The 23,369-nt window shown below is 29.8% G+C and overlaps 1 protein-coding gene across 18 annotated transcripts in view; it reads right to left on the minus strand.

Annotated features, from left to right (window-relative positions):
• The window catches only part of LOC139485602 (transmembrane protein 131-like), an 82,929-nt gene that overhangs the window by 27,668 nt on the left and 31,892 nt on the right, over window positions 1–23,369 (minus strand). For 12 of the 18 annotated variants that reach the window (XM_071270215.1, XM_071270214.1, XM_071270209.1 and 9 more), the window contains exons 8-27: window positions 22,811–22,891; window positions 22,040–22,190; window positions 21,529–21,647; window positions 20,091–20,199; window positions 18,861–18,966; window positions 17,289–17,439; window positions 16,696–16,866; window positions 15,888–15,998; window positions 13,267–13,296; window positions 11,830–11,952; window positions 8,739–8,843; window positions 8,081–8,167; window positions 7,356–7,508; window positions 6,546–6,621; window positions 5,738–5,855; window positions 5,191–5,326; window positions 4,557–4,666; window positions 3,562–3,640; window positions 531–703; window positions 22–161 (exon numbers count right to left, since the gene is read on the minus strand). In XM_071270215.1, the coding sequence (XP_071126316.1) occupies window positions 22–161; window positions 531–703; window positions 3,562–3,640; window positions 4,557–4,666; window positions 5,191–5,326; window positions 5,738–5,855; window positions 6,546–6,621; window positions 7,356–7,508; window positions 8,081–8,167; window positions 8,739–8,843; window positions 11,830–11,952; window positions 13,267–13,296; window positions 15,888–15,998; window positions 16,696–16,866; window positions 17,289–17,439; window positions 18,861–18,966; window positions 20,091–20,199; window positions 21,529–21,647; window positions 22,040–22,190; window positions 22,811–22,891 (2,329 nt within the window). The remainder of the gene's footprint in view (window positions 1–21; window positions 162–530; window positions 704–3,561; window positions 3,641–4,556; window positions 4,667–5,190; window positions 5,327–5,737; window positions 5,856–6,545; window positions 6,622–7,355; window positions 7,509–8,080; window positions 8,168–8,738; window positions 8,844–11,829; window positions 11,953–13,266; window positions 13,297–15,887; window positions 15,999–16,695; window positions 16,867–17,288; window positions 17,440–18,860; window positions 18,967–20,090; window positions 20,200–21,528; window positions 21,648–22,039; window positions 22,191–22,810; window positions 22,892–23,369) is intronic. The other 6 variants (XM_071270217.1, XM_071270216.1, XM_071270210.1 and 3 more) reach the window with 1 other exon arrangement.

The raw sequence follows: 23,369 nt of genomic DNA on the forward strand, positions 1-23,369 counted from the left end.
AAGTTTCCCTTAAAAACTTACGATCACAATTTTTAAGATGTTTTTCTGTCATATCAAACTGTAATGGTATTCCAGAGCCTGGTTTTTTATTACTAAGTTTCATTTCCCCTCTGCCACCCTGTCCTTGTACGACTATTGCATCTATTATTGTTAAATTATTTCTGAAAACAAAATATGAATTATCAAATTACGCAGTTGACAAAAAAAAACATATATAAGATATTTCAAAAATTTATTTTTATACTGATGGGTTTAAAAAAAACCAAACAACAATTTTCAAATTTATCAACTAATAAGATAAATCACATGTATTCCTTTTAATCATTTAAAATAAATTCTGAAGTCCAATATTCTTGCAAGATATAATAATAAGATTTTTTCTATTATCTGTTCCCAAATACATAAATTTCACTTGAAACATAATTTCATGTTTGATATTTTATACCTCACATTCATACTTATATGTCTTTGAGAAAGATAAAATTCAGGAATATTGGTCATATTTTTACCCTAATCTTTTAAATCCATACCTGATGAGTATTAAAGATGTCCTGGAGATGTCATCACGAGGCTGGAAACCAACTCGTACTTTGACTTTAACCCCAGGTTGTAGGACGGTAGTTATACTGTGTTTATGTGGTTTTACTCCTAGAGTACTTTCTATGTGTTTTCTAAAACCGGGAACAGGATTCTGTGGATTAGGCTAAAATGAAATTTATAAGGTGTCAATTTAATGATTTTCTAAAAAAAAAAACTCTCTTAAGATACTACTTTTATGGGTGTCTTCTGAAATCCTTACTACAAAGTCCTTATAGTGGGAAACTTCCTCTATTGTAAGCTCTTTTGAGAGAGGCCACACCACTTACAAATACTAAGTTTATAATGAACAATGTTCTAAAATAATTACTTTCAGGTAAGAAGCATTAATTCGAATTAATTTGAAACTTTTTTTCAAATTGGCAGTCACTAAAAGATGTATTTACACTTGTATGCAAATCTGTTCGCCATAATGTAAAATCACACAAGTTCCAGTAAACTTTGACATCATAACTTAAAAAATTTGATGTAACAATTAAAAAGTGATTGTTGCTTAACGTCAGAAGGTTATTCAGAGTAGATCTAAGAAAAAACATGATACCATCTCAAATGAAATATTGGTGTGGTTGGTCATACAAATCAATATACAGTATGAAAGTAAATTTGTTTTCTTATTTTGCAAAACCATCTTTGGCTGTTAAACTGATAAAAATTCCAATAAATCATGTTTTGAGGGAAATAATATCTCCTGTTTGGAATATTTCTCTATTTAGATAGTTAATAACAGTACATGATACTTAGAAAGAGTAAGAAGTGTACAGCTCTAGCAAAATTAGTTAACAGATTAATCAAATACTAGCATAACAGATTCTCCAATCCAGCCTTGACCCTTTACAACAGACCTGATAAACATATACAATGCACATATAAGTGCACCTCTTTTCATAATAATATATCATCTTGTATAACTGGCATGCAATAAAATATGTAAAAATCTAGCTTTAATTTTAATATTCGATAACAATACTAGAGCTTGTTTTTTACTATCTAGCTTTAAATCTGCTATGAAATATTTTTGTTTCCATGGATTTCTCATGTTCCTTCTTAATCTACCACTTCAGTACGAAAAATGTTACATTTCTCCAAACAAAGGAGTAGGTCCGGTAAGGGCTGATTTCGGCCTCAATTTTCAAGTTCATCTAACGAAGGATTTTAGACACTTTCTAAACACTTAAGTATCTATTTCAATTGATTCAATTAGTTAATGGGGAAGATTTTAACTTAATAAGTCATTTAAAACGCCCCGATTCTAGCTTAAATATGAAAAATCTATCAAATATGCTAAAAATCGTCACTTTTCAGATGGTTTTTGTCAAAAATGAAAGTGGCCGCATCCGTGTTCATCCTCGACCTTTATACATATTATCATCAAATACAACTTACATTTCAATATTATGAATGAACACGAATGCGGCCACTTTCATTTCAGACGGAAACCGTCTAAAATATAACTAAAATGCTACAATTGTGAAGATTTCAGTAATTTAGCATGACTTAATGATGCTAGTACCCGATATATGTGCATTGTTTTGTCAAAAACAGCCCATATTTATGTAGCAGAAGCATTCTACTTTGCAATAAATATCTAAACGATTACATTTTTACAATTTTCTAAAACTGATATATTTTGAGGCCAAAAAGGGGTCTTACTGAACCTACTCCTTTCTGTTTTCACACAAGTTTTAGAATTAAGTGTTGCCAACTCTTGAACATATTTTAAAATTTCAGTATTTAATATGAGCGTGAGTAAATGTCATATTCCATGTGACACCCCTATATAACTTGTTTCTGAGATGATTTTTTTTATATATTTAATTGGTACCATTTTTTGTGGATTTAAGAAATAATAAATTTTCATGGATTCTTGATTTCTTCAGTTTGGACAAATTCTTAAAACAAATGTGTCTGCATTTTGTATTTTGTTTAACACTTTAATTTGTGGTTTTTCCTATTCCTAGATAAAGAAACCCACTAAGGGACAGTTCTACAACAACAAACATGGGACCAAGGGAAGGTTTTATTTGCAAATATGGGTTGGTTTGAAATAAAATGTTGTACATATAACTTTTTAATGTAAGTCTCCAAAATTTATTTTATGGGTGGTCATTTAACTCTTTAAGTGCCTTGCATTGGTACCATGCAGATTTTAAATGCAAAACCCTAAAGCAGAATATCATGAATAAAAGTAATTAATTTGTTGCAATAAACAGTAATGACATTAGGTTTAAAGGAATTGATTATAAAATAAGCAAATTATTTGTTATCTGAATCATGTTAACCCATGGAACATACTAAAATTTCATAGCTTTTCCTAGATAAAGATTATAGCTTCTATCTGCCAAAAACCAAATATATGATCCTGTAAATTATGAGCACTTACTTTTTTCTTTCTATTCTATTTGAATTTAATGTCAAATCATTCAGTTAACAATAGTAGAAATAAATTATGTAATTCAAGATTTTTTTTTTTTTATTACACATGCTAGAATTTCAAATGCATATTTCAAATATAACAGGTATTTCAGTTACACAATCAAACAAAGAGTCAAGTAAAATAAAGCCTAAAGTTTAGAATAAATATTATCACTTTCAAACAAATTTGGAAAACAATTTCAAAGAAAGTTAACTGAGAATTGTTTCCAATTTAACCCAGACAACTATTTGTCAAACTGATTTTTTTTGGAAAAACATTTGAACCCAAAAGTTTTAAGTGAGATTAAACAAAATGTGTCTTGAGTCAAATCATTTTCTTGAAATATGTATAAATATATTTCAAGTTTCATATTTGCCTTCATAAAATGAATTTCATTTAGAAATTAAGCCAATAGTTTCCTTGTCAGGGTTTGAGAATGTTTCAAACAGTATAGTTGCTTTCAAAAACAGACTTTCTTTTCATAATCATATTCTTTTTTTGTTCCTGAAATTATAAACATCCACAAATGACTGTCTGAGTATGATACTTACATTATATTGTTCTAAATCTGGGAGTGTAAAGATGTCTAAATCATCTGTTTCTATCATATCTGATATATCTGATGTTAATCTGAAATTGTCATTATTGAAATTAAGCATCTCATATATGATTCATCCTGTTCATGGCACTAGTGGAGCAGAATCTGCTTTCTCTTCCACAGTACCTAATATCATGAATATTAACAATGTACTGTTGTTTTTTGATGTCGTGGAATTCTTTTCTTTTAAGACCCATTAGTGGCCTTCGGCTGTTGTTTGTTCTATGGTTGGGTTGTTGTCGCTTTGACACATTCCCCATTTCCTTTCTCAATTTTATTTCGTATTCTGTGTAGTGTTTTGCTGTTTGTCTCTTCAATTGTTTTTCCTTAGTTTAGACATGGTGTTGTGTGTTTGTTTTTTGTTCTACCTCATTTTATATTTGTTCATGCTTGTTTATCTTCTTTTAATTTAAGAATTATAATTTTTTTTCAAATTTGTTAATTATCATTTCTTCTACAGCTTATGAATGATATTTATATGTAACATACCTTTGACTAAGTAATTCTATTATTGTCTGTGGGTTTGGATAAAGAGATATTTATATGTAACATACCTTTGACTAAGTAATTCTATTATTGTCTGTGGGTTTGGATAAAGAGATATTTATATGTAACATACCTTTGACTAAGTAATTCTATTATTGTCTGTGGGTTTGGATATTAAAAGAGATATTTATATGTAACATACCTTTGACTAAGTAATTCTATTATTGTCTGTTGGTTTGGATAAAGAGATATTTATATGTAACATACCTTTGACTAAGTAATTCTATTATTGTCTGTGGGTTTGGATAAAGAGATATTTATATGTAACATACCTTTGACTAAGTAATTCTATTATTGTCTGTGGGTTTGGATAAAGAGATATCTATATGTAACATACCTTTGACTAAGTAATTCTATTATTGTCTGTGGGTTTGGATAAAGAGATATTTATATGTAACATACCTTTGACTAAGTAATTCTATTATTGTCTGTGGGTTTGGATAAAGAGATAGCGGGAGTATCTGTATTAAAACTGGAACATTCCCAGGATTTTCTACTATAAAATCTGACACCTATAAAAATAAAATGTTTCATACAGAATATATAAGCATGAAGTGCTACCTTACATTTAAATATTACTAGCAGTTTATTAAGTAGTCTTCTCAGTAGAGGGAACTTCTCTTTTTAAGAAATTCTGTGAAAATAAGTAACATAATAAGTGCTATATTTTATCTTTAAAGCATGAATCCAGCTGTCATACCTTTTAGACTTGAAATAATGTAGTTTTAGAAAGCAGCTAGGTTCAAGTTGGGATTCTTTATTGTGACAAATAGCGCAAAATTCTTGAATAATGCAATGTACTATAATGATTTCTGGAAAAAAGTTCTATCTTTGTTACAAATGTTAAATGGCATATAAGTGAAGACCCATTGGTGGCCTTCAGCTGTTATCTGCTCTTAGTTCAGGTTGTCTTCTCTTTGACATTTTCCCCATTTCCATTCTTAATTTAATGCTTTTGACATTTGTGCATGTCAAACAAAAATGAATATGTTTATGAAAGTCTTACAAACAGACATTGAGTATAAAGAATACTTACAGAAGTATTACCAATCTGTGTCAGAGGGAATTTTATTTTCTGTTTTCTGAAGAGGGAGGGCCAATGTAAATGTGACTGAGCTGAGAATAAAAAACCTCTCACTTCACTTGTATCTATTTCTATTGTAACATTGGCTCTGTAAAGACAAAAAAATATTGCCACTTTCTTTAAAGTTAACTTTGTCACCAAACATAAACAAAATCCTCTTACACTAGACAATACGAAAATATCTGTCTACATTTAATGATGGAAAAAGCTACAAAATCTTAAGATAAAAAACAAATAAAAAATCTGTTCTTTTTTTCATGATCAGAGTTTTATTTCAATTAAATTTTCAAGTATTCCACTGTTTAGGTAGGATGAGACTAAACATAGCCCCTTCATTTAACATACATGTTTTTCTACTAATTTTTCATACATTAAATGAAAAAAAACCCGCCCATATGACCCAAAATTAATATTTCCTCCCTACCCTTTAACCTTTACTTTAATGCAATTTTCTGTTAATAGTTTTAAACTATATCATTTTAAAGTTCAGTATACTTACGTATTTTGCTCAGATTTTTCTAATTTATCCCACTTCTGTTGAAGTCTGGTAAAAAGATATTGATCTGTATCCGCTACTTCTTTATCTAAACCCAGGCCAGACAACCACTGCTGACCAGCTTAAAAATTATAATGGCAAATATTGTACAAATGCAGTAACCACTACAAAAATATGTAGAAATAAAGTATTACAACTTGCATGTAAATTGCATACATTATCTCATTCATAACAAGTAAAACATCTTGAATTCATTCATAAGCATTTACTGATCATCACTATTTGCAAGTGAATGTGTTTTGTGTACAAACTCCTGATGATAACCATAGGTGTGACTATTTTTAATTTCAGTTTCTTTGTGTACAAACACTTGACGATAATCATAAGTGTGACTATTTTTAATTTCAGTTTCTTATACTGTTATATACCAGTTATGTCATATGGACATTTTTTTTGCCTAATAAGTTTTAGGCTTAAAGCTATAACTATTAAGTTTGACATTTTTTTGTATGTTACTTGAAAATTAATTCATCTGGCGATTATTTTTAGAATGCATCTACATATATGCTCCTAACTTGGTGAAAATGTTCATCACTTCTTAGTCATTTGGTTTGTGGTGGAGGGTGCTCTCATTACATTGACAACCACACCATTTTTTCTTATTTTTATAGGTTAGTTTAAGCTTTATTGTTTTTCAAAAAGGACAATTGTAAAACTTCTTTTAACAAACAGAGAAAATTTGCAGTCAAGTACATGACTCCTTTTCTTTTCCTACACAGAAATCAAACCTTTTCTTTTAAACATAACTTACCAGGCGTATTTGTCTGTAACCCAACATAACAATCTTCTTTACACTCCCTTTTAGAATCAAAATAAATATTTCCAACCTGAAAGAAAAAAATACATATTCTTGTTTAAATAGAAGGTTAATTGAGTTTTGTGTGCTGTTTTTCAAATTCATCTGTAACATTGTTTAAAATAATGTAAAGATTTAACATATTAAATTTCTGTAAATCCAATTAGTCATGTACTTGTAAAAGAAGTTACAATGTTACTTTTTCCATATCATATACTGTAAACCAACTTATTTTCACGGATACTTAATTTCGCGTTTATATCTTTCAAGTCCACTTCACATCAATTTATTTTTGAGTTTTTCTTATATATTTGATAAGTTATACATATTTTGTAATGATTTAAATATGCGTTATTTTTCTATCACGAAAGTTGCGAAAAAACATTTGTGAAAATTAATTGGTGTACAGTACATTTGAAAGAGGTAATTTCCCTTAAAATATTTGATCCCCTCTGATATGTTAACTCATCATTTATAATTGCTTATATACTTCACTAAAATCTGACAAGAAATACAAGCATGAGAGGGTTTACTAGATCAGACATATTGCTTTTAATATCTTATGTTTCAAGCTGTGCAGTTCAGATAGGGACAACACTGTTCCCTTGCTTTTATCAAGTGCATATCCAATCTTTTTCATTTACTTTTCACACATGGTTTGCAAATATTGTGTAAATACCATTGAAGAGAGCAAACACTATCAGGGAAGTTCACTAATGTCAAATGATACTCAGTAAAATGAATCAAAGTAACATATTTACTTACTATATTGTTTTTAAAAGGTTCTAATAAAATTCTTTCATTATTTGGTGGTTCAAAATAAAATCTTGTGTCTGATGGTTGAAATGAAACACTGGTAACTTCCATAAAATCTCTGAAAGAACTATAAATCTGCAGCACTTTATACGGATTTTTCCCCTGAAAAGAAAAATATAAATATTCATTCAAATTGGTTCAAGCATTTCTTGCAAATATATAACTGTTATTAACTTTTAATAAAATAAAAGTTAAAGCTACACTATAGATATGAGTGATATGAAATTATTTCAAAATTTATATCATTCTGTTCTTGTCAGCTTTGCTTGCTAATCATATCCTAACTCAATTTTGTTGACTTTATTTTGTAGTTCATCAAGAGGGTACGACTAAAATGTGGCAAAAATATGTTATGAACAGATAAATGCATTGATGGAAGGTCAGTGATAGACCAGTATAAGCTTCTTTAAGGTCCAGGTTGTTAAGAAGGATGAATATTGTAAGATCACATTCGAAACAAGTATATGGTATTTGAGATTCCAATTACTTTTCTTCCATGAAACAAATACTTTAATAAATGTGTCTCATCTAGTCAAATCCAACCTCACTCCTATCAAGACAAATGCAGAATCATTTTCAAGATCATCTTCTGAGACAGAATTTGCTAATCAAATTTGACTGATACATGTTCATAAATATGAATTAAAACTTTATAGACTGGCCATCATACTTACAGGAAAAACTCTTTCAAAAATAAGTTTTTCAGGAATAGTATTTAAGCTACCATCTGAAGTTCTGAGGGTTACAGGAATCCAGATATCCTAAAACAAAAGAAAAGAAAATATTTGAATAGGAAATATAAAGTGATGTAAGGTATATGATTGGTTTATATCTAATACTCTGCTAACATTAATTTGTATTGCATTCATTTATTTGTTCACAATGTTCATCAATTTCAAACATCTAAGATTATTATTTTTCTAGGCTTGCAAACCTGAACATTTTTTTATACTTTTCTGACAATGCAGGACAGTTTTTTCAAGAATCAATCAAAGGAAAGTTAACAATAAAATGTAAGCAACTAAATAAATATTTCATTATTCTTAATGGGTATGGATTATATGTAGAATTACTTAAACTGTGTTATTTATTTAACCAAATTTTTATATTTATTCTACAACTTTCAACATTTTAAAATTCAGCAGTTTAACCCTTTGTTTTCAATGTTTAACACATGGCATCATTCACTTAATAAATATGAAAAATCAAACAAGCCAGATATCCTAAAATGCTTAAATCCTCTTTATTTGAATACTTGTCTCAAAGGCAACCATACCACGTCTCCTAATTTTATACATTTTTGTACTGGTTTTCGAGAAACAAAATAAATACCTCAAACTGTGTAGTTATGAGCATATCTGAAGCAAATATCCCCTCATAATCAGGAGCTGTTAAATTGACACTAAAAACAGCAAAATGGTATGGTGATATTTTTAACTGAAAAGAAAAGAAAAATATGACAGGCTTAACAAATTTATATCAATGCTGTTACTAAATTGCTACACATGCACCTACTGTGTAATACAATAAAAAACCAGATGCTTCGCAGGGCGTAGCTTAATACGACCGCAGAGGTTGAACCCTGAACGGTTGGGGCAAGTATGGACACAACATTCAAGCTGGATTCAGCTCTAAATTTGGATTGTGATTAAATAGTTGACACAGCATAGGTTTCTGACACAGAATGAATGTGTTCTAATGAACTTAAAATTTTTGTTTTCTCTTAGAGCAATTCACTATGCTGTTCAATATTAATCCTCTCAAAAAAATGTTTGAAGAAATTTTCTTTTTATTTATGAAATTTCAAATGAGAAAAATTGAACCCAATTTTTTAATCACATCCCCCTTTCCCTTATTCCAAAACTAATCTCAATTAAAATATTCTAATGGAGTTTGCAACAATAACTACTCATTTAAATACATCATAAAATATTAAGATGTAAAAAAAACTGCTTGTTATCACTGAATGGTAAAGATTATTTAAATTTATCAGTTGGTAGTAAAAAGTGAATATACATTGTATATTGTATATAACAAAGATTTAAGTTGATTCTGGACAAAGAAAGATAACTCCAATTAAAAAAATTTCTTGCAATAAGATATTTCTTGCTTACTATTTTGGACAAAGAAAGATAACTCTAATTAAATTTTTTTTTGCTATTTCACAATATTGTGAAATTAGATATTTCTTGCCATTGCACAATACTGTGCAATTGAAAAGACTTGCTATTGCACAATACGTAATATAATAATTTTAGATCCTGATTTGGACCAACTTGAAAACTGGGCCCATAATCAAAAATCTAAGTACATATTTAGATTCAGCATATCAAAGAGGCCCAAGAATTTAATTTTTGTTAAAATCAAACTTAGTTTAATTTTGGACCCTTTGGACCTTAAGGTAGGCCAAATTGAAAACGGGACCATACATACACAGTTAGATTCGGCATATCAAAGAACCCCAATTATTCAATTTTGATGAAATCAAACAAAGTTTAATTTTGGACCCTTTGGGCCCCTTTTTCCTAAACTGTTGGGGCCAAAACTCCCAAAAATCAATACTAATCTTCCTTTTATGGTCATTAACCTTGTGATTAAATTTCATAGATTTCTATTTACTTATACTAACGTTATGGTGCGAAAACCAAGAAAAATGCTTATTTGGGTCCCTTTTTGGCCCCTTATTCCTAAACTGTTGGGACCTAAACTCCCAAAATCAATACCAATCTTCCTTTTGTGGTCATAAACATTGTGTTTAAATTTCATTGATTTCTATTTACTTAAACTAAAGTTATTGTGCGAAAACCAAGAATAATGCTTATTTGGGCCCTTTTTTGGCTCCTAATTCCTAAACTGTTGAAACCAAAACTCCCAAAATCAATCCCAACCTTTCTTTTGTGTTCATCAACCTTGTGTCAAAATTTCATAGATTTCTATTAACTTAAACTAAAGTTTATAGTGCGAAAACCAAGAAAATGCTTATTTGGGCCCTTTTTGGCCCCTAATTCCTAAACTGTTGAAACCAAAACTCCCAAAAATCAATACTAATCTTCCTTTTATGGTCATTAACCTTGTGATTAAATTTCATAGATTTCTATTAACTTAAACTAAAGTTATAGTGCGAAAACCAAGAAAATGCTTATTTGGGCCCTTTTTTGGCTCCTAATTCCTAAACTGTTGAAACCAAAACTCCCAAAAATCAATACTAATCTTCCTTTTATGGTCATTAACCTTGTGATTAAATTTCATAGATTTCTATTAACTTAAACTAAAGTTATAGTGCGAAAACCAAGAAAATGCTTATTTGGGCCCTTTTTGGCCCCTAATTCCTAAAATGTTGGGAACAAAACTCCCAAAATCAATACCAACCTTCCTTTTATGGTCATAAACCTTGTGTTAAAATTTCATAGATTTCTATTCACTTTTACTAAAGTTAGAGTGCGAAAACTAAAAGTATTCGGACGCCGGACGACGACGACGACGACGATGACGCCAACGTGATAGCAATATACGACGAAAATTTTTTCAAAATTTGCGGTCGTATAAAAACAATGTTTAGTAAATACATGATTCCTATGTCATGTGTATGTATCATCCTCCTATCTATAACATATAATCAACATCATATTATTAAGGTGGCTTGTTTACACCTATCAAATTATAATCAACATCTTTTAAAGTGTATTAAAACTATAATCAACATCTTTTAAAGTGTATTAAAACTATAATCAACATCTCGTACAGTGTATTCTCTAGGTAAAACTTATCCAATTTCCAAAATTCTTTGCTTTTTTTTATTTTTGATCTGCGTTGTTTTTTCTTGCAATCTTAAAAATTATATTCTTTAAAGTGTCTCATTGGCAATTATACCACATCTCCATATTTTATGTTCTGTCATTGAATATCATGGGATTGGTCATTTTCCTATATGGAGTATGTAATTATTCTTGAAATAACACTGACGATCTTTACAAATACCATCCAATTACAATCAATATTATAGGGTTATTGCATGAATATTGGGGAATATTGTCCCGAGTAGAATTCTATATTGCACGAGCTTGCGAGAGCAATATATGTTCTACGAGGGACAATATTCCCCAATATTCATGCAATAACCCTATTATTGTATAGCAATACATTTTTGAAAGTAAAACTTAGTTTAAACTAAGATTTTGTCTTTGATGACGTCATGAATTTTAAAGATTTATAGCACTAGTGCAATATTAGAATTTATTGCACGCTAACTTTTGTTTACTTTATATGGGAAATATTATATTGCTATGCAATAAAGGAAGGTATTGCACACAATTGTTTATACATAGATATAAGAAGATGTGGTATGAGTGCAAATGTGACAACTTCCATCCAAGTCACAACTTGTAAAAGTAAATCATTAAAGGTCAACTAAAGGTTAACATACCCAATTATAATCTACGTCTGATGTATTATGTTCTCTAGTTAACATTGTACCATTCCCTTTCTCCATTCCTAAAAAAGTCACTGTAGTACCATTCATGTCTGGTGTTATCTCCCCTATATGAACCTACAATAGAAATATATTATTAGAAAGGTACAGAAAACAGTCATCAATAAATTTGTACTTAATAAGTAACACAATGGGTGCCAAAAGCGGAGCAGGAACTGCTTGTCCTTTCCAAGCACCTGAGATTACTCCCATATTTTGAGTGGGTTTGGGTTGCTAGCTTTAGTGTTTAATAAAATGTTTTGTGTACATGTTAGTCTTTTCTGTTGTCTGTCCTTTTTTGACATTTTTTCTGCATCTTAATGTCACAACCTCATTATTTTATGTAAATAATTCATTGTGTTTTGATAATGAGTTGAGCAAACAGTAACACATAATTTTCAATACAAAATTTTGTGATAAAAATTTCATTTTAAAAGATTAAATATTTTACGATGTGCTTGCATTGCTTAAAAACAAAATTTAGTAACCACACTGGGGAATTACAGTATTACATAAGTTACTCACTGCCCAAATTTTGCTTTGTCTGCAAGTTTTGGTACTTAGCATTGTGCACAAGTTTTATAAAATTTGGATGAGGAAAACATAAGTTATAGTGTGGAAACAAAATAGGATGGAGAGTAAAAAATAACACTTAATTCCACCCATTGACTATGGCGGGGCATTAAAGATAGACTTTTGTTAAATAAGAAAACTGGTTGATATCACACATGTATCTGAACATTGTCTTCCCAAAATTCAACCCCACCATTCAGAATTTGTTTTGTACAAGTCTCTCTGACAGTATTCCTTTGGAAATTGTGTTAGCTATATTTATAATAAATGCACCTTGTCATAAAAAAAAATCTTCAGATAAAAAAAGATATAAACTACAGACATTATTCCTATAGCATAAGCAGTGTTATGTACTGAAAAAAAGTCCTCATATAATACCTCACACCAATATAAAATATGTTAGAATACATTGTGTACATTTTTATTTATTACAAGTATATAGTCAAAGATGGCCTAGTATAAGCTTAAATAAATCACCACTTTGTCAAAAACAAAAAACAAGTAATAAATGTTATAATTTCACTACATAAGTGTAAAACTGTGAAATAAACTTCTAATGCAACTTTATATGTCATTATTTCAATATACATTTTTTAAATAAATATATGTAATTTGTTCTGATGACGACTGCCTGGCAGGCGAAACATGTCGACCAATTTTAACAAATTGCAGATACTTTGAAGTGTTTTTGTGATGTATTGTTTTTTTAGTTTTTGAAAAACAATTTATTAAAATTAGGTGATAAAAATAATATTGTATTTTGTCGCATTAGAAAGATATAATGTTAGTATGATGAGCACAGCAGAATGCAAAAAGTACCTCTGCTGAAGCATTTATTCTCACTTTCACCTGTAAAGGATACATCATTACATGCTTGGTGGGTTAATAAAAAAATGGTTTTATTTTGTATTCAACTGACAAAATGACAGAAAAAAGTACTATTTCATGCCCATTTCATACATCTTCTTAAGGAATACATTATTCCCAAGAACAACAACCATATTTTGTTGGAGACTAAAGATCAGTAAAAATGCTTAAATGGCAGGTTTGGGGGATCATAGATATTTGAGGTATATTTTCTGTATCATTTTAAAAAAATATTTAACTAAGATTAATGAAAACATTTTTTTGACAGGAAAAGGCCTTATCAAAATTTTTGAAAATTTGTCATCTTTCAGAGGATAAATAAATTGCTACCAAAATAATATGTGAAAACAGATAAAGTTTATATGTCAAAATAATCCAAAGTAGCATTTCCATTATAAAGTACAACCAGGTGCTCCGCAGGGCGCAGCTTTATACGACCGCAGAGGTCGAACCCTGAACAGTTGGGGCAAGTATGGACAAAACATTCAAGCATGATACAGCTCTGAATTTGGATTGTGATCAAATTTTTGACATTACATGGTTTTTTTTTACACAAAACAAATGCCAAGATTTTACAAATCAATTAAAGATTTCTTCTTCAAACTTTTTAAATCTAAAATTAAATAGTTGACACAGCATAGGTTTCTGACACAGAATGAATGTGGTCTAATGAACTTAAAAGGTTTTTTTTGCATTTGAGCAAATCACTATGCTGTTGAATATTAATCCTCTCAAAAAAATGTTTGAAGAAATTTTCTTTTTATTTATGAAATCTGAAATGAGAAAAATTTAACCCCCCCCCCCCCCCCTTTTTTTTCACATCCCCGTTTCCCTTTTTCAAAACTGATATCAATTCAAATTTCTAATGGAGTTTGCAACAATAACTACTCATTTAAATACATCATAAAATATTAAGATGTAAAAAAACTGCTTGTTATCACTGAATGGTAAAGATTATTTAAATTTATCAGTTGGTAGTAAAAAGTGTATATACATTGTATATTGTATATAACAAAGATTTAAGTTGATTCTGGACAAAGAAAGATAACTCCAATTAAAAAAAATTCTTGCTATTGCACAAATAGGATATTTCTTGCTTACTATTCTGGACAAAGAAAGATAACTCTAATTAAAAAAAAATTTGCTATTTCACAATATTGTGCAATTAGATATTTCTTGCCATTGCACAATACTGTGCAATTGAAAAGACTTGCTATTGCACAATACTTAATATAATAATTTTAGATCCTGATTTGGACCAACTTGAAAACTGGGCCCATAATCAAAAATCTAAGTACATGTTTAGATTCAGCATATCAAAGAGGCCCAAGAATTCAATTTTTGTTAAAATCAAACTTAGTTTAATTTTGGACCCTTTGGACTTTAATGTAGAATTTGAAATTTGAAAACAGGACCAAAATGAAGAATCTACATACACAGTTAGATTTGGCATATCAAAGAACCCCAAGGATTCAATTTTTGATGAAATCAAACAAAGTTTAATTTTGGACCCTTTGGACCTTAATGTAGACCAATTTGAAAACTGGACCAAAAAAACTTCAATAATCAAGAATCTAAGTACATTTTTAGATTCAACATATCAAAGAACCCAACCGATTCATTTTTTGTCAAAATCAAACTAAGTTTAATTTTGGACCCTTTGGACCTTAATGTAGACCAATTTGAAAAAGGGACCAAAAGTTGAGAATCTACATATACAGTTAGATTCGGCATATCAAAAAACCCCAATTATTCAATTTTGATGAAATCAAACAAAGTTTAATTTTGGACCCTTTGGGCCCCTTTTTCCTAAACTGTTGGGACCAAAACTCCCAAAATCAATACCAACCTTCCTTTTATGGTCATAAGCCTTGTGTTTAAATTTCATAGATTTGTATTTACTTATACTAACATTATAGTGCGAAAACCAAGAAAAATGCTTATTTGGGTCCCTTTTTGGCCCCTAATTCCTAATCTGTTGGGTCCTAAACTCCCAAAATAAATACCAACCTTCCTTTTGTGGTCATAAACATTGTGTTTAAATTTCATAGATTTCCATTTACTTAACCTAAGGTTATTGTGCAAAAACCAAGAAAAATGCTTATTTGGGCCCTTTATTGGCCCCTTATTCCTAAACTATTGAAACCAAAACTCCCAAAATCAATCCCAATCTTTCTTTTGTGGTCATAAACCTTGCGTCAAAATTTCATAGATTTCTATTAACTTAAACTAAAGTTATGGTGCGAAAACCAAGAAAATGCTTATTTGGGCCCTTTTTGGCCCCTTATTCCTAAAATGTTGGGACCAAAACTCCCAAAATCAATACCAACCTTTCTTTTATGGTCATAAACCTTGTGTTAAAATTTCATAGATTTCTATTCACTTTTACTAAAGTTAGAGTGCGAAAACTAAAAGTATTCGGACGCCGGACGACGACGACGACGACGACGACGACGACGACGACGACGACGCAGACGCCAACGTGATAGCAATATACGACGAAAATTTTTTCAAAATTTGCGGTCGTATAATAATTATTACTTGCATTCATTCCTATACTTATAACTACTTACATCCACAGGATTATCATTTCTGAGAGTAAACGTCATACATCGAGTTTCTGACATCCCCATCGTACCAAAGTCAAACTGACCTTTATATTTTTCTGGTCTATGTGGTATTACCTGAAATAAAGGCAGAATTATTGTTTACTTGCTATAAATAAACTCATCATAGATACCAGGACTAAATTTTATATATACGCCAGATGCGCGTTTCGTCTACAAAAGACTCATCAGTGACGCTCAAATCCAAAAAAGTTAAAAAGGGCAAATAAAGTACGAAGTTGAAGAGCATTGAGGACAAAAATTCCTAAAAGTTTTGCCAAATACAGCTAAGGTAATCTATGCCTGAGGTAGAAAAGCCTTAAAAATTTTGTAAACAGTTAATTTATAAATATAACAATATCAATGATAATTCATGTCAGCACAAACAGGGCTGACTACTGGGCTTGTGATACCCTCGGGGAAATAAATCTCCACCAGCAGTGGCATAACAATTTTAGACACATGATGGCATGAAAAATTTCTACAAGATAATCCATTAGTATAATCAATATTCAAATAATTCGCAAAACAAATTCTTGCTGCCATGAAAACCAATTGCTGAACTTTCGCTGTTATCTGCTTTTTGATCGTGTTGTCGTCTCTTTGTCATATTCCTGTTTCCATTCTCAATTTTATTGTTCAAAGGAACGATTTTTTAAATGCATATTGAAGTGATTCAAATTCTTTCAGTCATAAAATAATAATTAACACTTTGCATGTACTGAGTTTATAACATCACATTTGAAATTATGAGAAAGAATGTAGTTACACTTACTTGTAACAGACCATTGTATACTACTATAGGTATAACAAACTGTGAAGCGTTGGTATATAACGTCAAGTAGGTTGTAAAGTGGAGCTGTGTATCATTTGGATGAAATTTTAGTAAAAAAGCAGTTAATGTCTGTCTAGATTCAATACTGACAGGCTTGGTAAAATTTAAAATCTGAAAATAAAAGTTATTTGAATTAATTTTTTTAAAATACATTACATATTTACACAACAAATGACAATTTCTGGGGTTGTTAATTCCTATGTTTTATGCATTACGCTTAATTTGGCAGATACAATTAATTGATAAAAAGTAATGAGTTGTTCCTCATTTAGGGTTGTCTTGAACTTGCAGTGAAGTACAAGATTTTGCTCTTTCATGAAAGCCTTGGTATTGCTTTGTTTTGGTGAAACCTAAAAAATGCATTCACCAAAACAAGAAGAATATATACTTAAGCCTTCTAAAAGAGACTTGAAAGATGGCTATAACATTTTAATACCACTTTTCAGGTATTTCACAGTCACCTAATTCATAGTTTCTTTACTATATTTGCAATATCAAAGAAAATGAGAGCATGATGAAATATTTATACTTACAGAAAAATACTGTTTGACAAGTGAAGGTATTGACACATTATAAACTACCACAGTAAAGTTAAATGTATTGGTAAACGTCATAAAACGTGTGTAATTCCATCTGTCTCTAGCACTAAAAAAATGGGTATTGTTGGCATTATATGCTAAGGACCTGAAATTAGAAATTAAATATAAATTAATACCAGTGTTTCTGAAAACATTTTATTGAATATAAAATTAGTTCAATAAAAACATGCCTTATAATTTTTATTGTTTGTTCTTATGTTGTGCTGTTAGGCCACTGTCCTAGGTCAAGAGGAGGGTTAGACACGCACAAATATATTTAATACTACTACACTTTTTATGTGCCTGTCCTAATTCAAAATCCTGTAATTGAATGATTGTAATTTATTGTAGGTGTGTTTGTTGATATTTTTGTACATAAAATCAGCTTTTAGTTTTCTTGTATGAATTGTTTTACATCTGTCATCTCAGGACCTTATATAGGCTTTGCTCATTGTTGCAGGTGGTACAGTGACCTATAGTTGCTAACTTCTATGTCATTGGGTCTCTGGGGGAAAGTTGTCTTTTTGGCAATCATATTCCATCTTCTTGCTTCAAGGTGGTTTGTTTCTGGCCACAGATAAATTGTTGAAATGAGTGCTGTTTCTTTTCTTTATAATTAACTTGTTTAAAAACTTATTATATATATTTCAATATAGTCAGTTTTTTGTTCATAATCCTACTATAATTACAAAATCATAAATGATGCAAAGATTTTACAACAACCTTTGAATAGATGAATTAAAAGACTTCTTAGATCTAAAAAGCTGAATCAAAAAACTTCTTAGATCATTTATGATATCAAATATTCTTTTTAGCAGCAATAAGCCAATATGGATTTTTTTTCTTCAAATTAACCTAATCCTTATAAGCAAATGAAATACTGAAGAAAACTTTACTCTTTGCAGGATATATGTAAAATGGTAAAATAGTTTTTCTTCTAGTCAATTAAATTAGTAAATATTTGTTTTTTTAAACAGCAGAAATAAAACCTACTGCATACAGTGAAAACAATGTGTCACACTGAACAAAATTTAAGGGGGGGATCATATTTTCTTTTTGTAAAAAAGGACTAATATATACATACAAGCTTGATAGATTTCAATTTTAACATACTTTTTATTCAAGGAATACAATTAATTTAGATTAATTCTAACCACGTAAAGATGAAATAGTTAATTGAATATAAAGTCATTACATGAGGCAACCAAGCATGGATATGATTTTATGTTTTCCTTGATAAAAAGTATCTTAGATGGCATAAGTCGAACATTATCATAGGCAATCGATTGACAATATATGAAATCAATTATTGATATGCCTTCATGTATATTGATCGACAACTAATTACTTTAAAGGCTTTAAAAAATTATATCTTGGAAGATTTTTTTTTTATACATTAACATATACATAAAGTGGTATCTCATAAATTTTTGTAGAAAAAAAATTCTAATGGTGGTAACCCAAACAAAGATTGAAGTTCAGAAGCCTAATGCAACTTTTCCTCAGTTCATATAAAGACAAACTTACCCATGATAAACTGTTGCTTGGTATGGAATTATTATTTTTTGTTCACCATTTTTAGATTTTACTATAATTTTCCCCAACATCTGTTTTGGATGTAAGGCTTTTGATGCTGAAATATAAAAAGTTTTATCATGATATCTTTCCAAGTTGTCATATTAATTTGACCAAATAAACATATCTAAAGCAGCAAATTGACTCAAGGCCTTTTATATTTTACAATTTGGCCATTGATGAAAGCAATACAGTTGTCACATTGGAAATTACAGGGCATCTCCTTATTTTCATGTATTGTAATTTCATTATACTTGATGTAAAATATTGAGGACAACTTGCTTAGACTATAAAGGTGAAATAAGTGCCTCACTTTCCCATCCTCTAAAACTATTTTTAGCACCTAGTACTGTAGTATTCAAAGCACTCCTTACCTAGATAATTAGAGATGATTTTTTTTTCTTCATTTAATGATGTAATACTCTACATCTTCCTGGTTAATTTGAATACTTTAGTAACACATGTTTAACCTAATTTTTATGTACAAATTACAGATATTTTTAATAGCTAATCATAACAGACCAACAAGATCAATGAAAAACTGTTTGAATTACTAATTTGATTTGTACTTTTGATACGGTTTTAATAACATAGTGTAGACAATCATACAACTTAATATATGATAAAAACAAGAGTGTATATGTACCCAATATCAGGTTGTCTGCTTGTTGATATCGTAAAATATCAGCTGCCAGACATAATATGAAGCTTTTTGTTGAGTGAGAGAAGTGAACGAGATCAAAAAGCCTTCATATTGTGTCGAGCAGCTGTATAAAAACTTTCATATTGTGTCGAGCAGCTGCATAAAAACTCATTTCGAATTTGAGAACATCTTTTTGCAAAATTGTATGTAGCATTCCCTGATATTGTAATAACTAAATTTGTCAACACTAGAATTGGCATATGCACACAAAACATTACTGAATCACAGTCAGTTAATGTGGTGACATGTTAGGTTATATGTGTACCTATAGGTCAACCTCTGATGTCCACTACATGTGTTTCAATGTATTTTTTTTATAGCAGTTGAAGGGACGCTTTCTTGAAGATTTGTTGTCAAATATTTAGGAAAAACCTTCAAGAAACTCAATTTCCCATAAAAAGATACCCTTTTCATTGATCTCTTTACTCAAATCTAACTTATAAGTCTAAATATGGCTTCCATTCTGTGAAACACTTTACCTTTGAATGTGACATGTGCTATCGTTGTATGCCGCACTATGTCTGGCTGTAATTTTGTTGGTCTAAACTCTATATTGATAGCATCGTTTGGTGGTGAAACTGATACACTCTGAAATTCAAAATTAACAACAAATTTAAAAAAAAAAAATTTCCTCCTTTGAGCAATACATTTTTCATTGTTTTCTTGTAATATTTTCAGGTTTTTCAAGTTTTGTAAAAATTTTACAAATTATAAATTAATGTGCAATATGTATGCCTGAATGAATATGACAATAATATTAATTAAGATTGTAAATATAGTATCAATAATATATTACAAATGTCAACATATAGAACAACTTATCTAATATAGCTTCTGGCCAAATAATTGCCTGCTGTCAAAAAGCCAAGAGTCTGTTATCAAGTTGCTGTCTTTTGTGCTGTCTGTCTCATGCATGTGTCGTTTGGTTTTCGTTGCTCATTTTGTTATAAATAAGATTTTCTTGTTTGAATTGCATTTCATTTTGTCATGTCTAGGCTTTCTATAGCTGACTTTACTATATGGGTTTTACTCATTGTTGAAGACTGTATGCCACCTTCTTGGCAGATAGCTGTCTCATTAGCATTTATACCACATCTCTTTTTGATCTTGTACAAAATTGTTATCTCAAAAGAATAATTGATTTTCATTTTTGGAAATTATATAAGTATTTATATGTAGACAAAGACAACATTTTGAAGTCACAATTATGACTATGTAGTAATATTATGACATTAAAACTTTATATTTTATTAACTAAAGATCCAAGGAAAAACTTAAAAAATTATGATCATAAGATTAGCCATAAGTAATTATGATCATAAGAATAGCCATCTGCTCAAAATGATGAGAATTATATGAAAATCAAATAAATAAGTAGGAAGTTTGAGGATATAGGAAATCACCAATTTATGACAAGTGGGTGATTTTTTAAAAATATAATTCAAAAATTATGTGTTTTCATGACAAAAGAACTCATAACGCCAGAAATCTTAGGTTAAAACAAAAAAAAATTTTATGGCCACTTAACGCATTAGGATATTATTTGAAAAATGAAATACATAACAGAGAGGAGGATGTGAAAAGAGCTGTCCATGAAGTAATTTTTGTCACTGTGACATCATAAACATGTTTTCCTCAAATCATAATTTTTTACATGAAGATTTATGACTTACAAATTGAGTATAATTTTTCCCTATATACAAACATTTGGGGGTAAATGGCACAAATATGACTCCAAGCTCAATTAATAAATACTGAAATCTGACTATGCAATGTCTTGTTTACATTTGAAGGATTTGAGTGGATAAATTTTTATCGTTAATAAAGTGGTCTTACCATATCTTTGTCATGCAACAGAGTTTCATGTGACCACATTTAATAGAAAGATATACAAAAATATCAGTAGTTTTTACTTACAACAATATGCATGGGTTTAGACCCTGTATTCATAAGCTTTAACTGTACTGTGGCAGGATCATCTAACGTTCTCATAATACCAAAATCTATCATTTCTGAGGGAGAATATATACCAGGAGCTACAAATATATATAGGATCTATCATAAAACAATGATCATATACATAAATAAAAACCTTTTTTTATGTCATGAACTTTCAACCAGATACAGTTATGAATTCAGAAGAAATTAATTCAAATAAAAGTTATACAGGTGATATATATTGGAGAAATGTGTGATTAAAAAAAAAGGTATAATCAACAAATTGAAAGAAAAATATATCCATCTACAGGAAGTAGAGGTTAAACAGATAGGTTACAAGGTGTCACTGTCAAGCTGGTGACCGAAATATGATTTTTCTTCTGCAGTACTTTATGAGAAAAATGTGACGAAAATATTTGTTATCAGAATGGAAAAACAGGGTGATAGCAATGCAGTCAAAACTCCTAGAGGGGGTATATAAACATCTTACATGATGAAACTTCTACTTCCACTGGTAATATTAAAAGGTGACTTCTCTGTTCTTGATTTGTTTTTATTCTTATGAAGGCTGTATGATTATTGACTACCCTCCCTACGAAGTTTGCCTTCATTACTGCTTTTGTTTCGTAAGGAGGGATCTCCTGAAATAAGATATATTAGTGTAAAGAGAATCATATTGAAAAGCATTATATACAGTTAAACATTTTGTGTAGCATATTTGTTTTAGTTCTTTATTTTGTATATAAATCAGGTCATTAGTTTTCTCTTTTGAAGGAGTTTTAAATTTATCATTTAAGGGCCTTTTACAGCTGACTATGCGGTATTATGAGATTTGCTCATTGTTCAAGGTCATATGGTGATCTATAGTAGTTTAAAATTTCTGAGTCAATTTAATTTTTAGAGTGGTATCATTGGCAATCATACAACATCTTCTTTTTATATTTAAACACCAGACACTTGTCTAGTCAGAATTCTTGTCCAATGACTTTTTCAGATTTTTGTCAATAAGCTGACATCTGTATTATTTCATATTATGCTTATGGTCCAGAGAAAATGGACTATTAAAACAAATTTCAAAAAGCAGTTTGGTTAGGACAGTCAGAGGATTCCTAATTATGATAATCAAATAAGAATTAAAATCTGTGTTCTCAATGGCATAAATTCAGTCATATCATGGTTTTTTTATTCAAACATATTATCAATTTTAGTTCCAAACATATCACATGTACATGTATCAAACATGGGTTTGTTATGTACTTACCCATAAATTTTTAGGTGCATCTAAATCACCTGTTGGTAATTCCAGGTGTAAATCACCTTCACTTGCAAACATTTCTAAAATCTACAATTACAAAATAATGACATTGAAGATAAGTGAAATGTGCATTAATTCTAGCTATTATTCTTCAGTTGTAATAGTTCTGTTACCGGTAGTTTGAAAAACAAACTTTTATACAAGTACTTTTACAAATGTGTTACCATATACATTATGCTGCATTTATAGTCATTTTGTTTTTCAATATGTATGCATGTTAATTTTCTCGTTTGAATTGTTTTACATTTGAGATTTCCAGGCCATTTACAGCTGACTATGCGGTATAGGCTTTGTTTATTGTTGAAGGCCGTAGTGACTTATAATTGATAATTTCTGTGTCATTTGGTCGTTTGCATAGTTGTCTCAATGCCAATCACACTACATCTTCTTTTTTTCATATTTATAAGTGCATTTTATTATTATCATCCCACACCCAAATATGAAAACTGGGTACGAAATAAAACTCCATCATCCTGCACTAACAGATCAACCCAAATATGAAAAC

This window comes from Mytilus edulis, chromosome 8 (genome assembly GCF_963676685.1).
Source record: "Mytilus edulis chromosome 8, xbMytEdul2.2, whole genome shotgun sequence".
In the NCBI taxonomy this organism is placed as follows: Eukaryota; Metazoa; Mollusca; class Bivalvia; order Mytilida; family Mytilidae; genus Mytilus; species Mytilus edulis.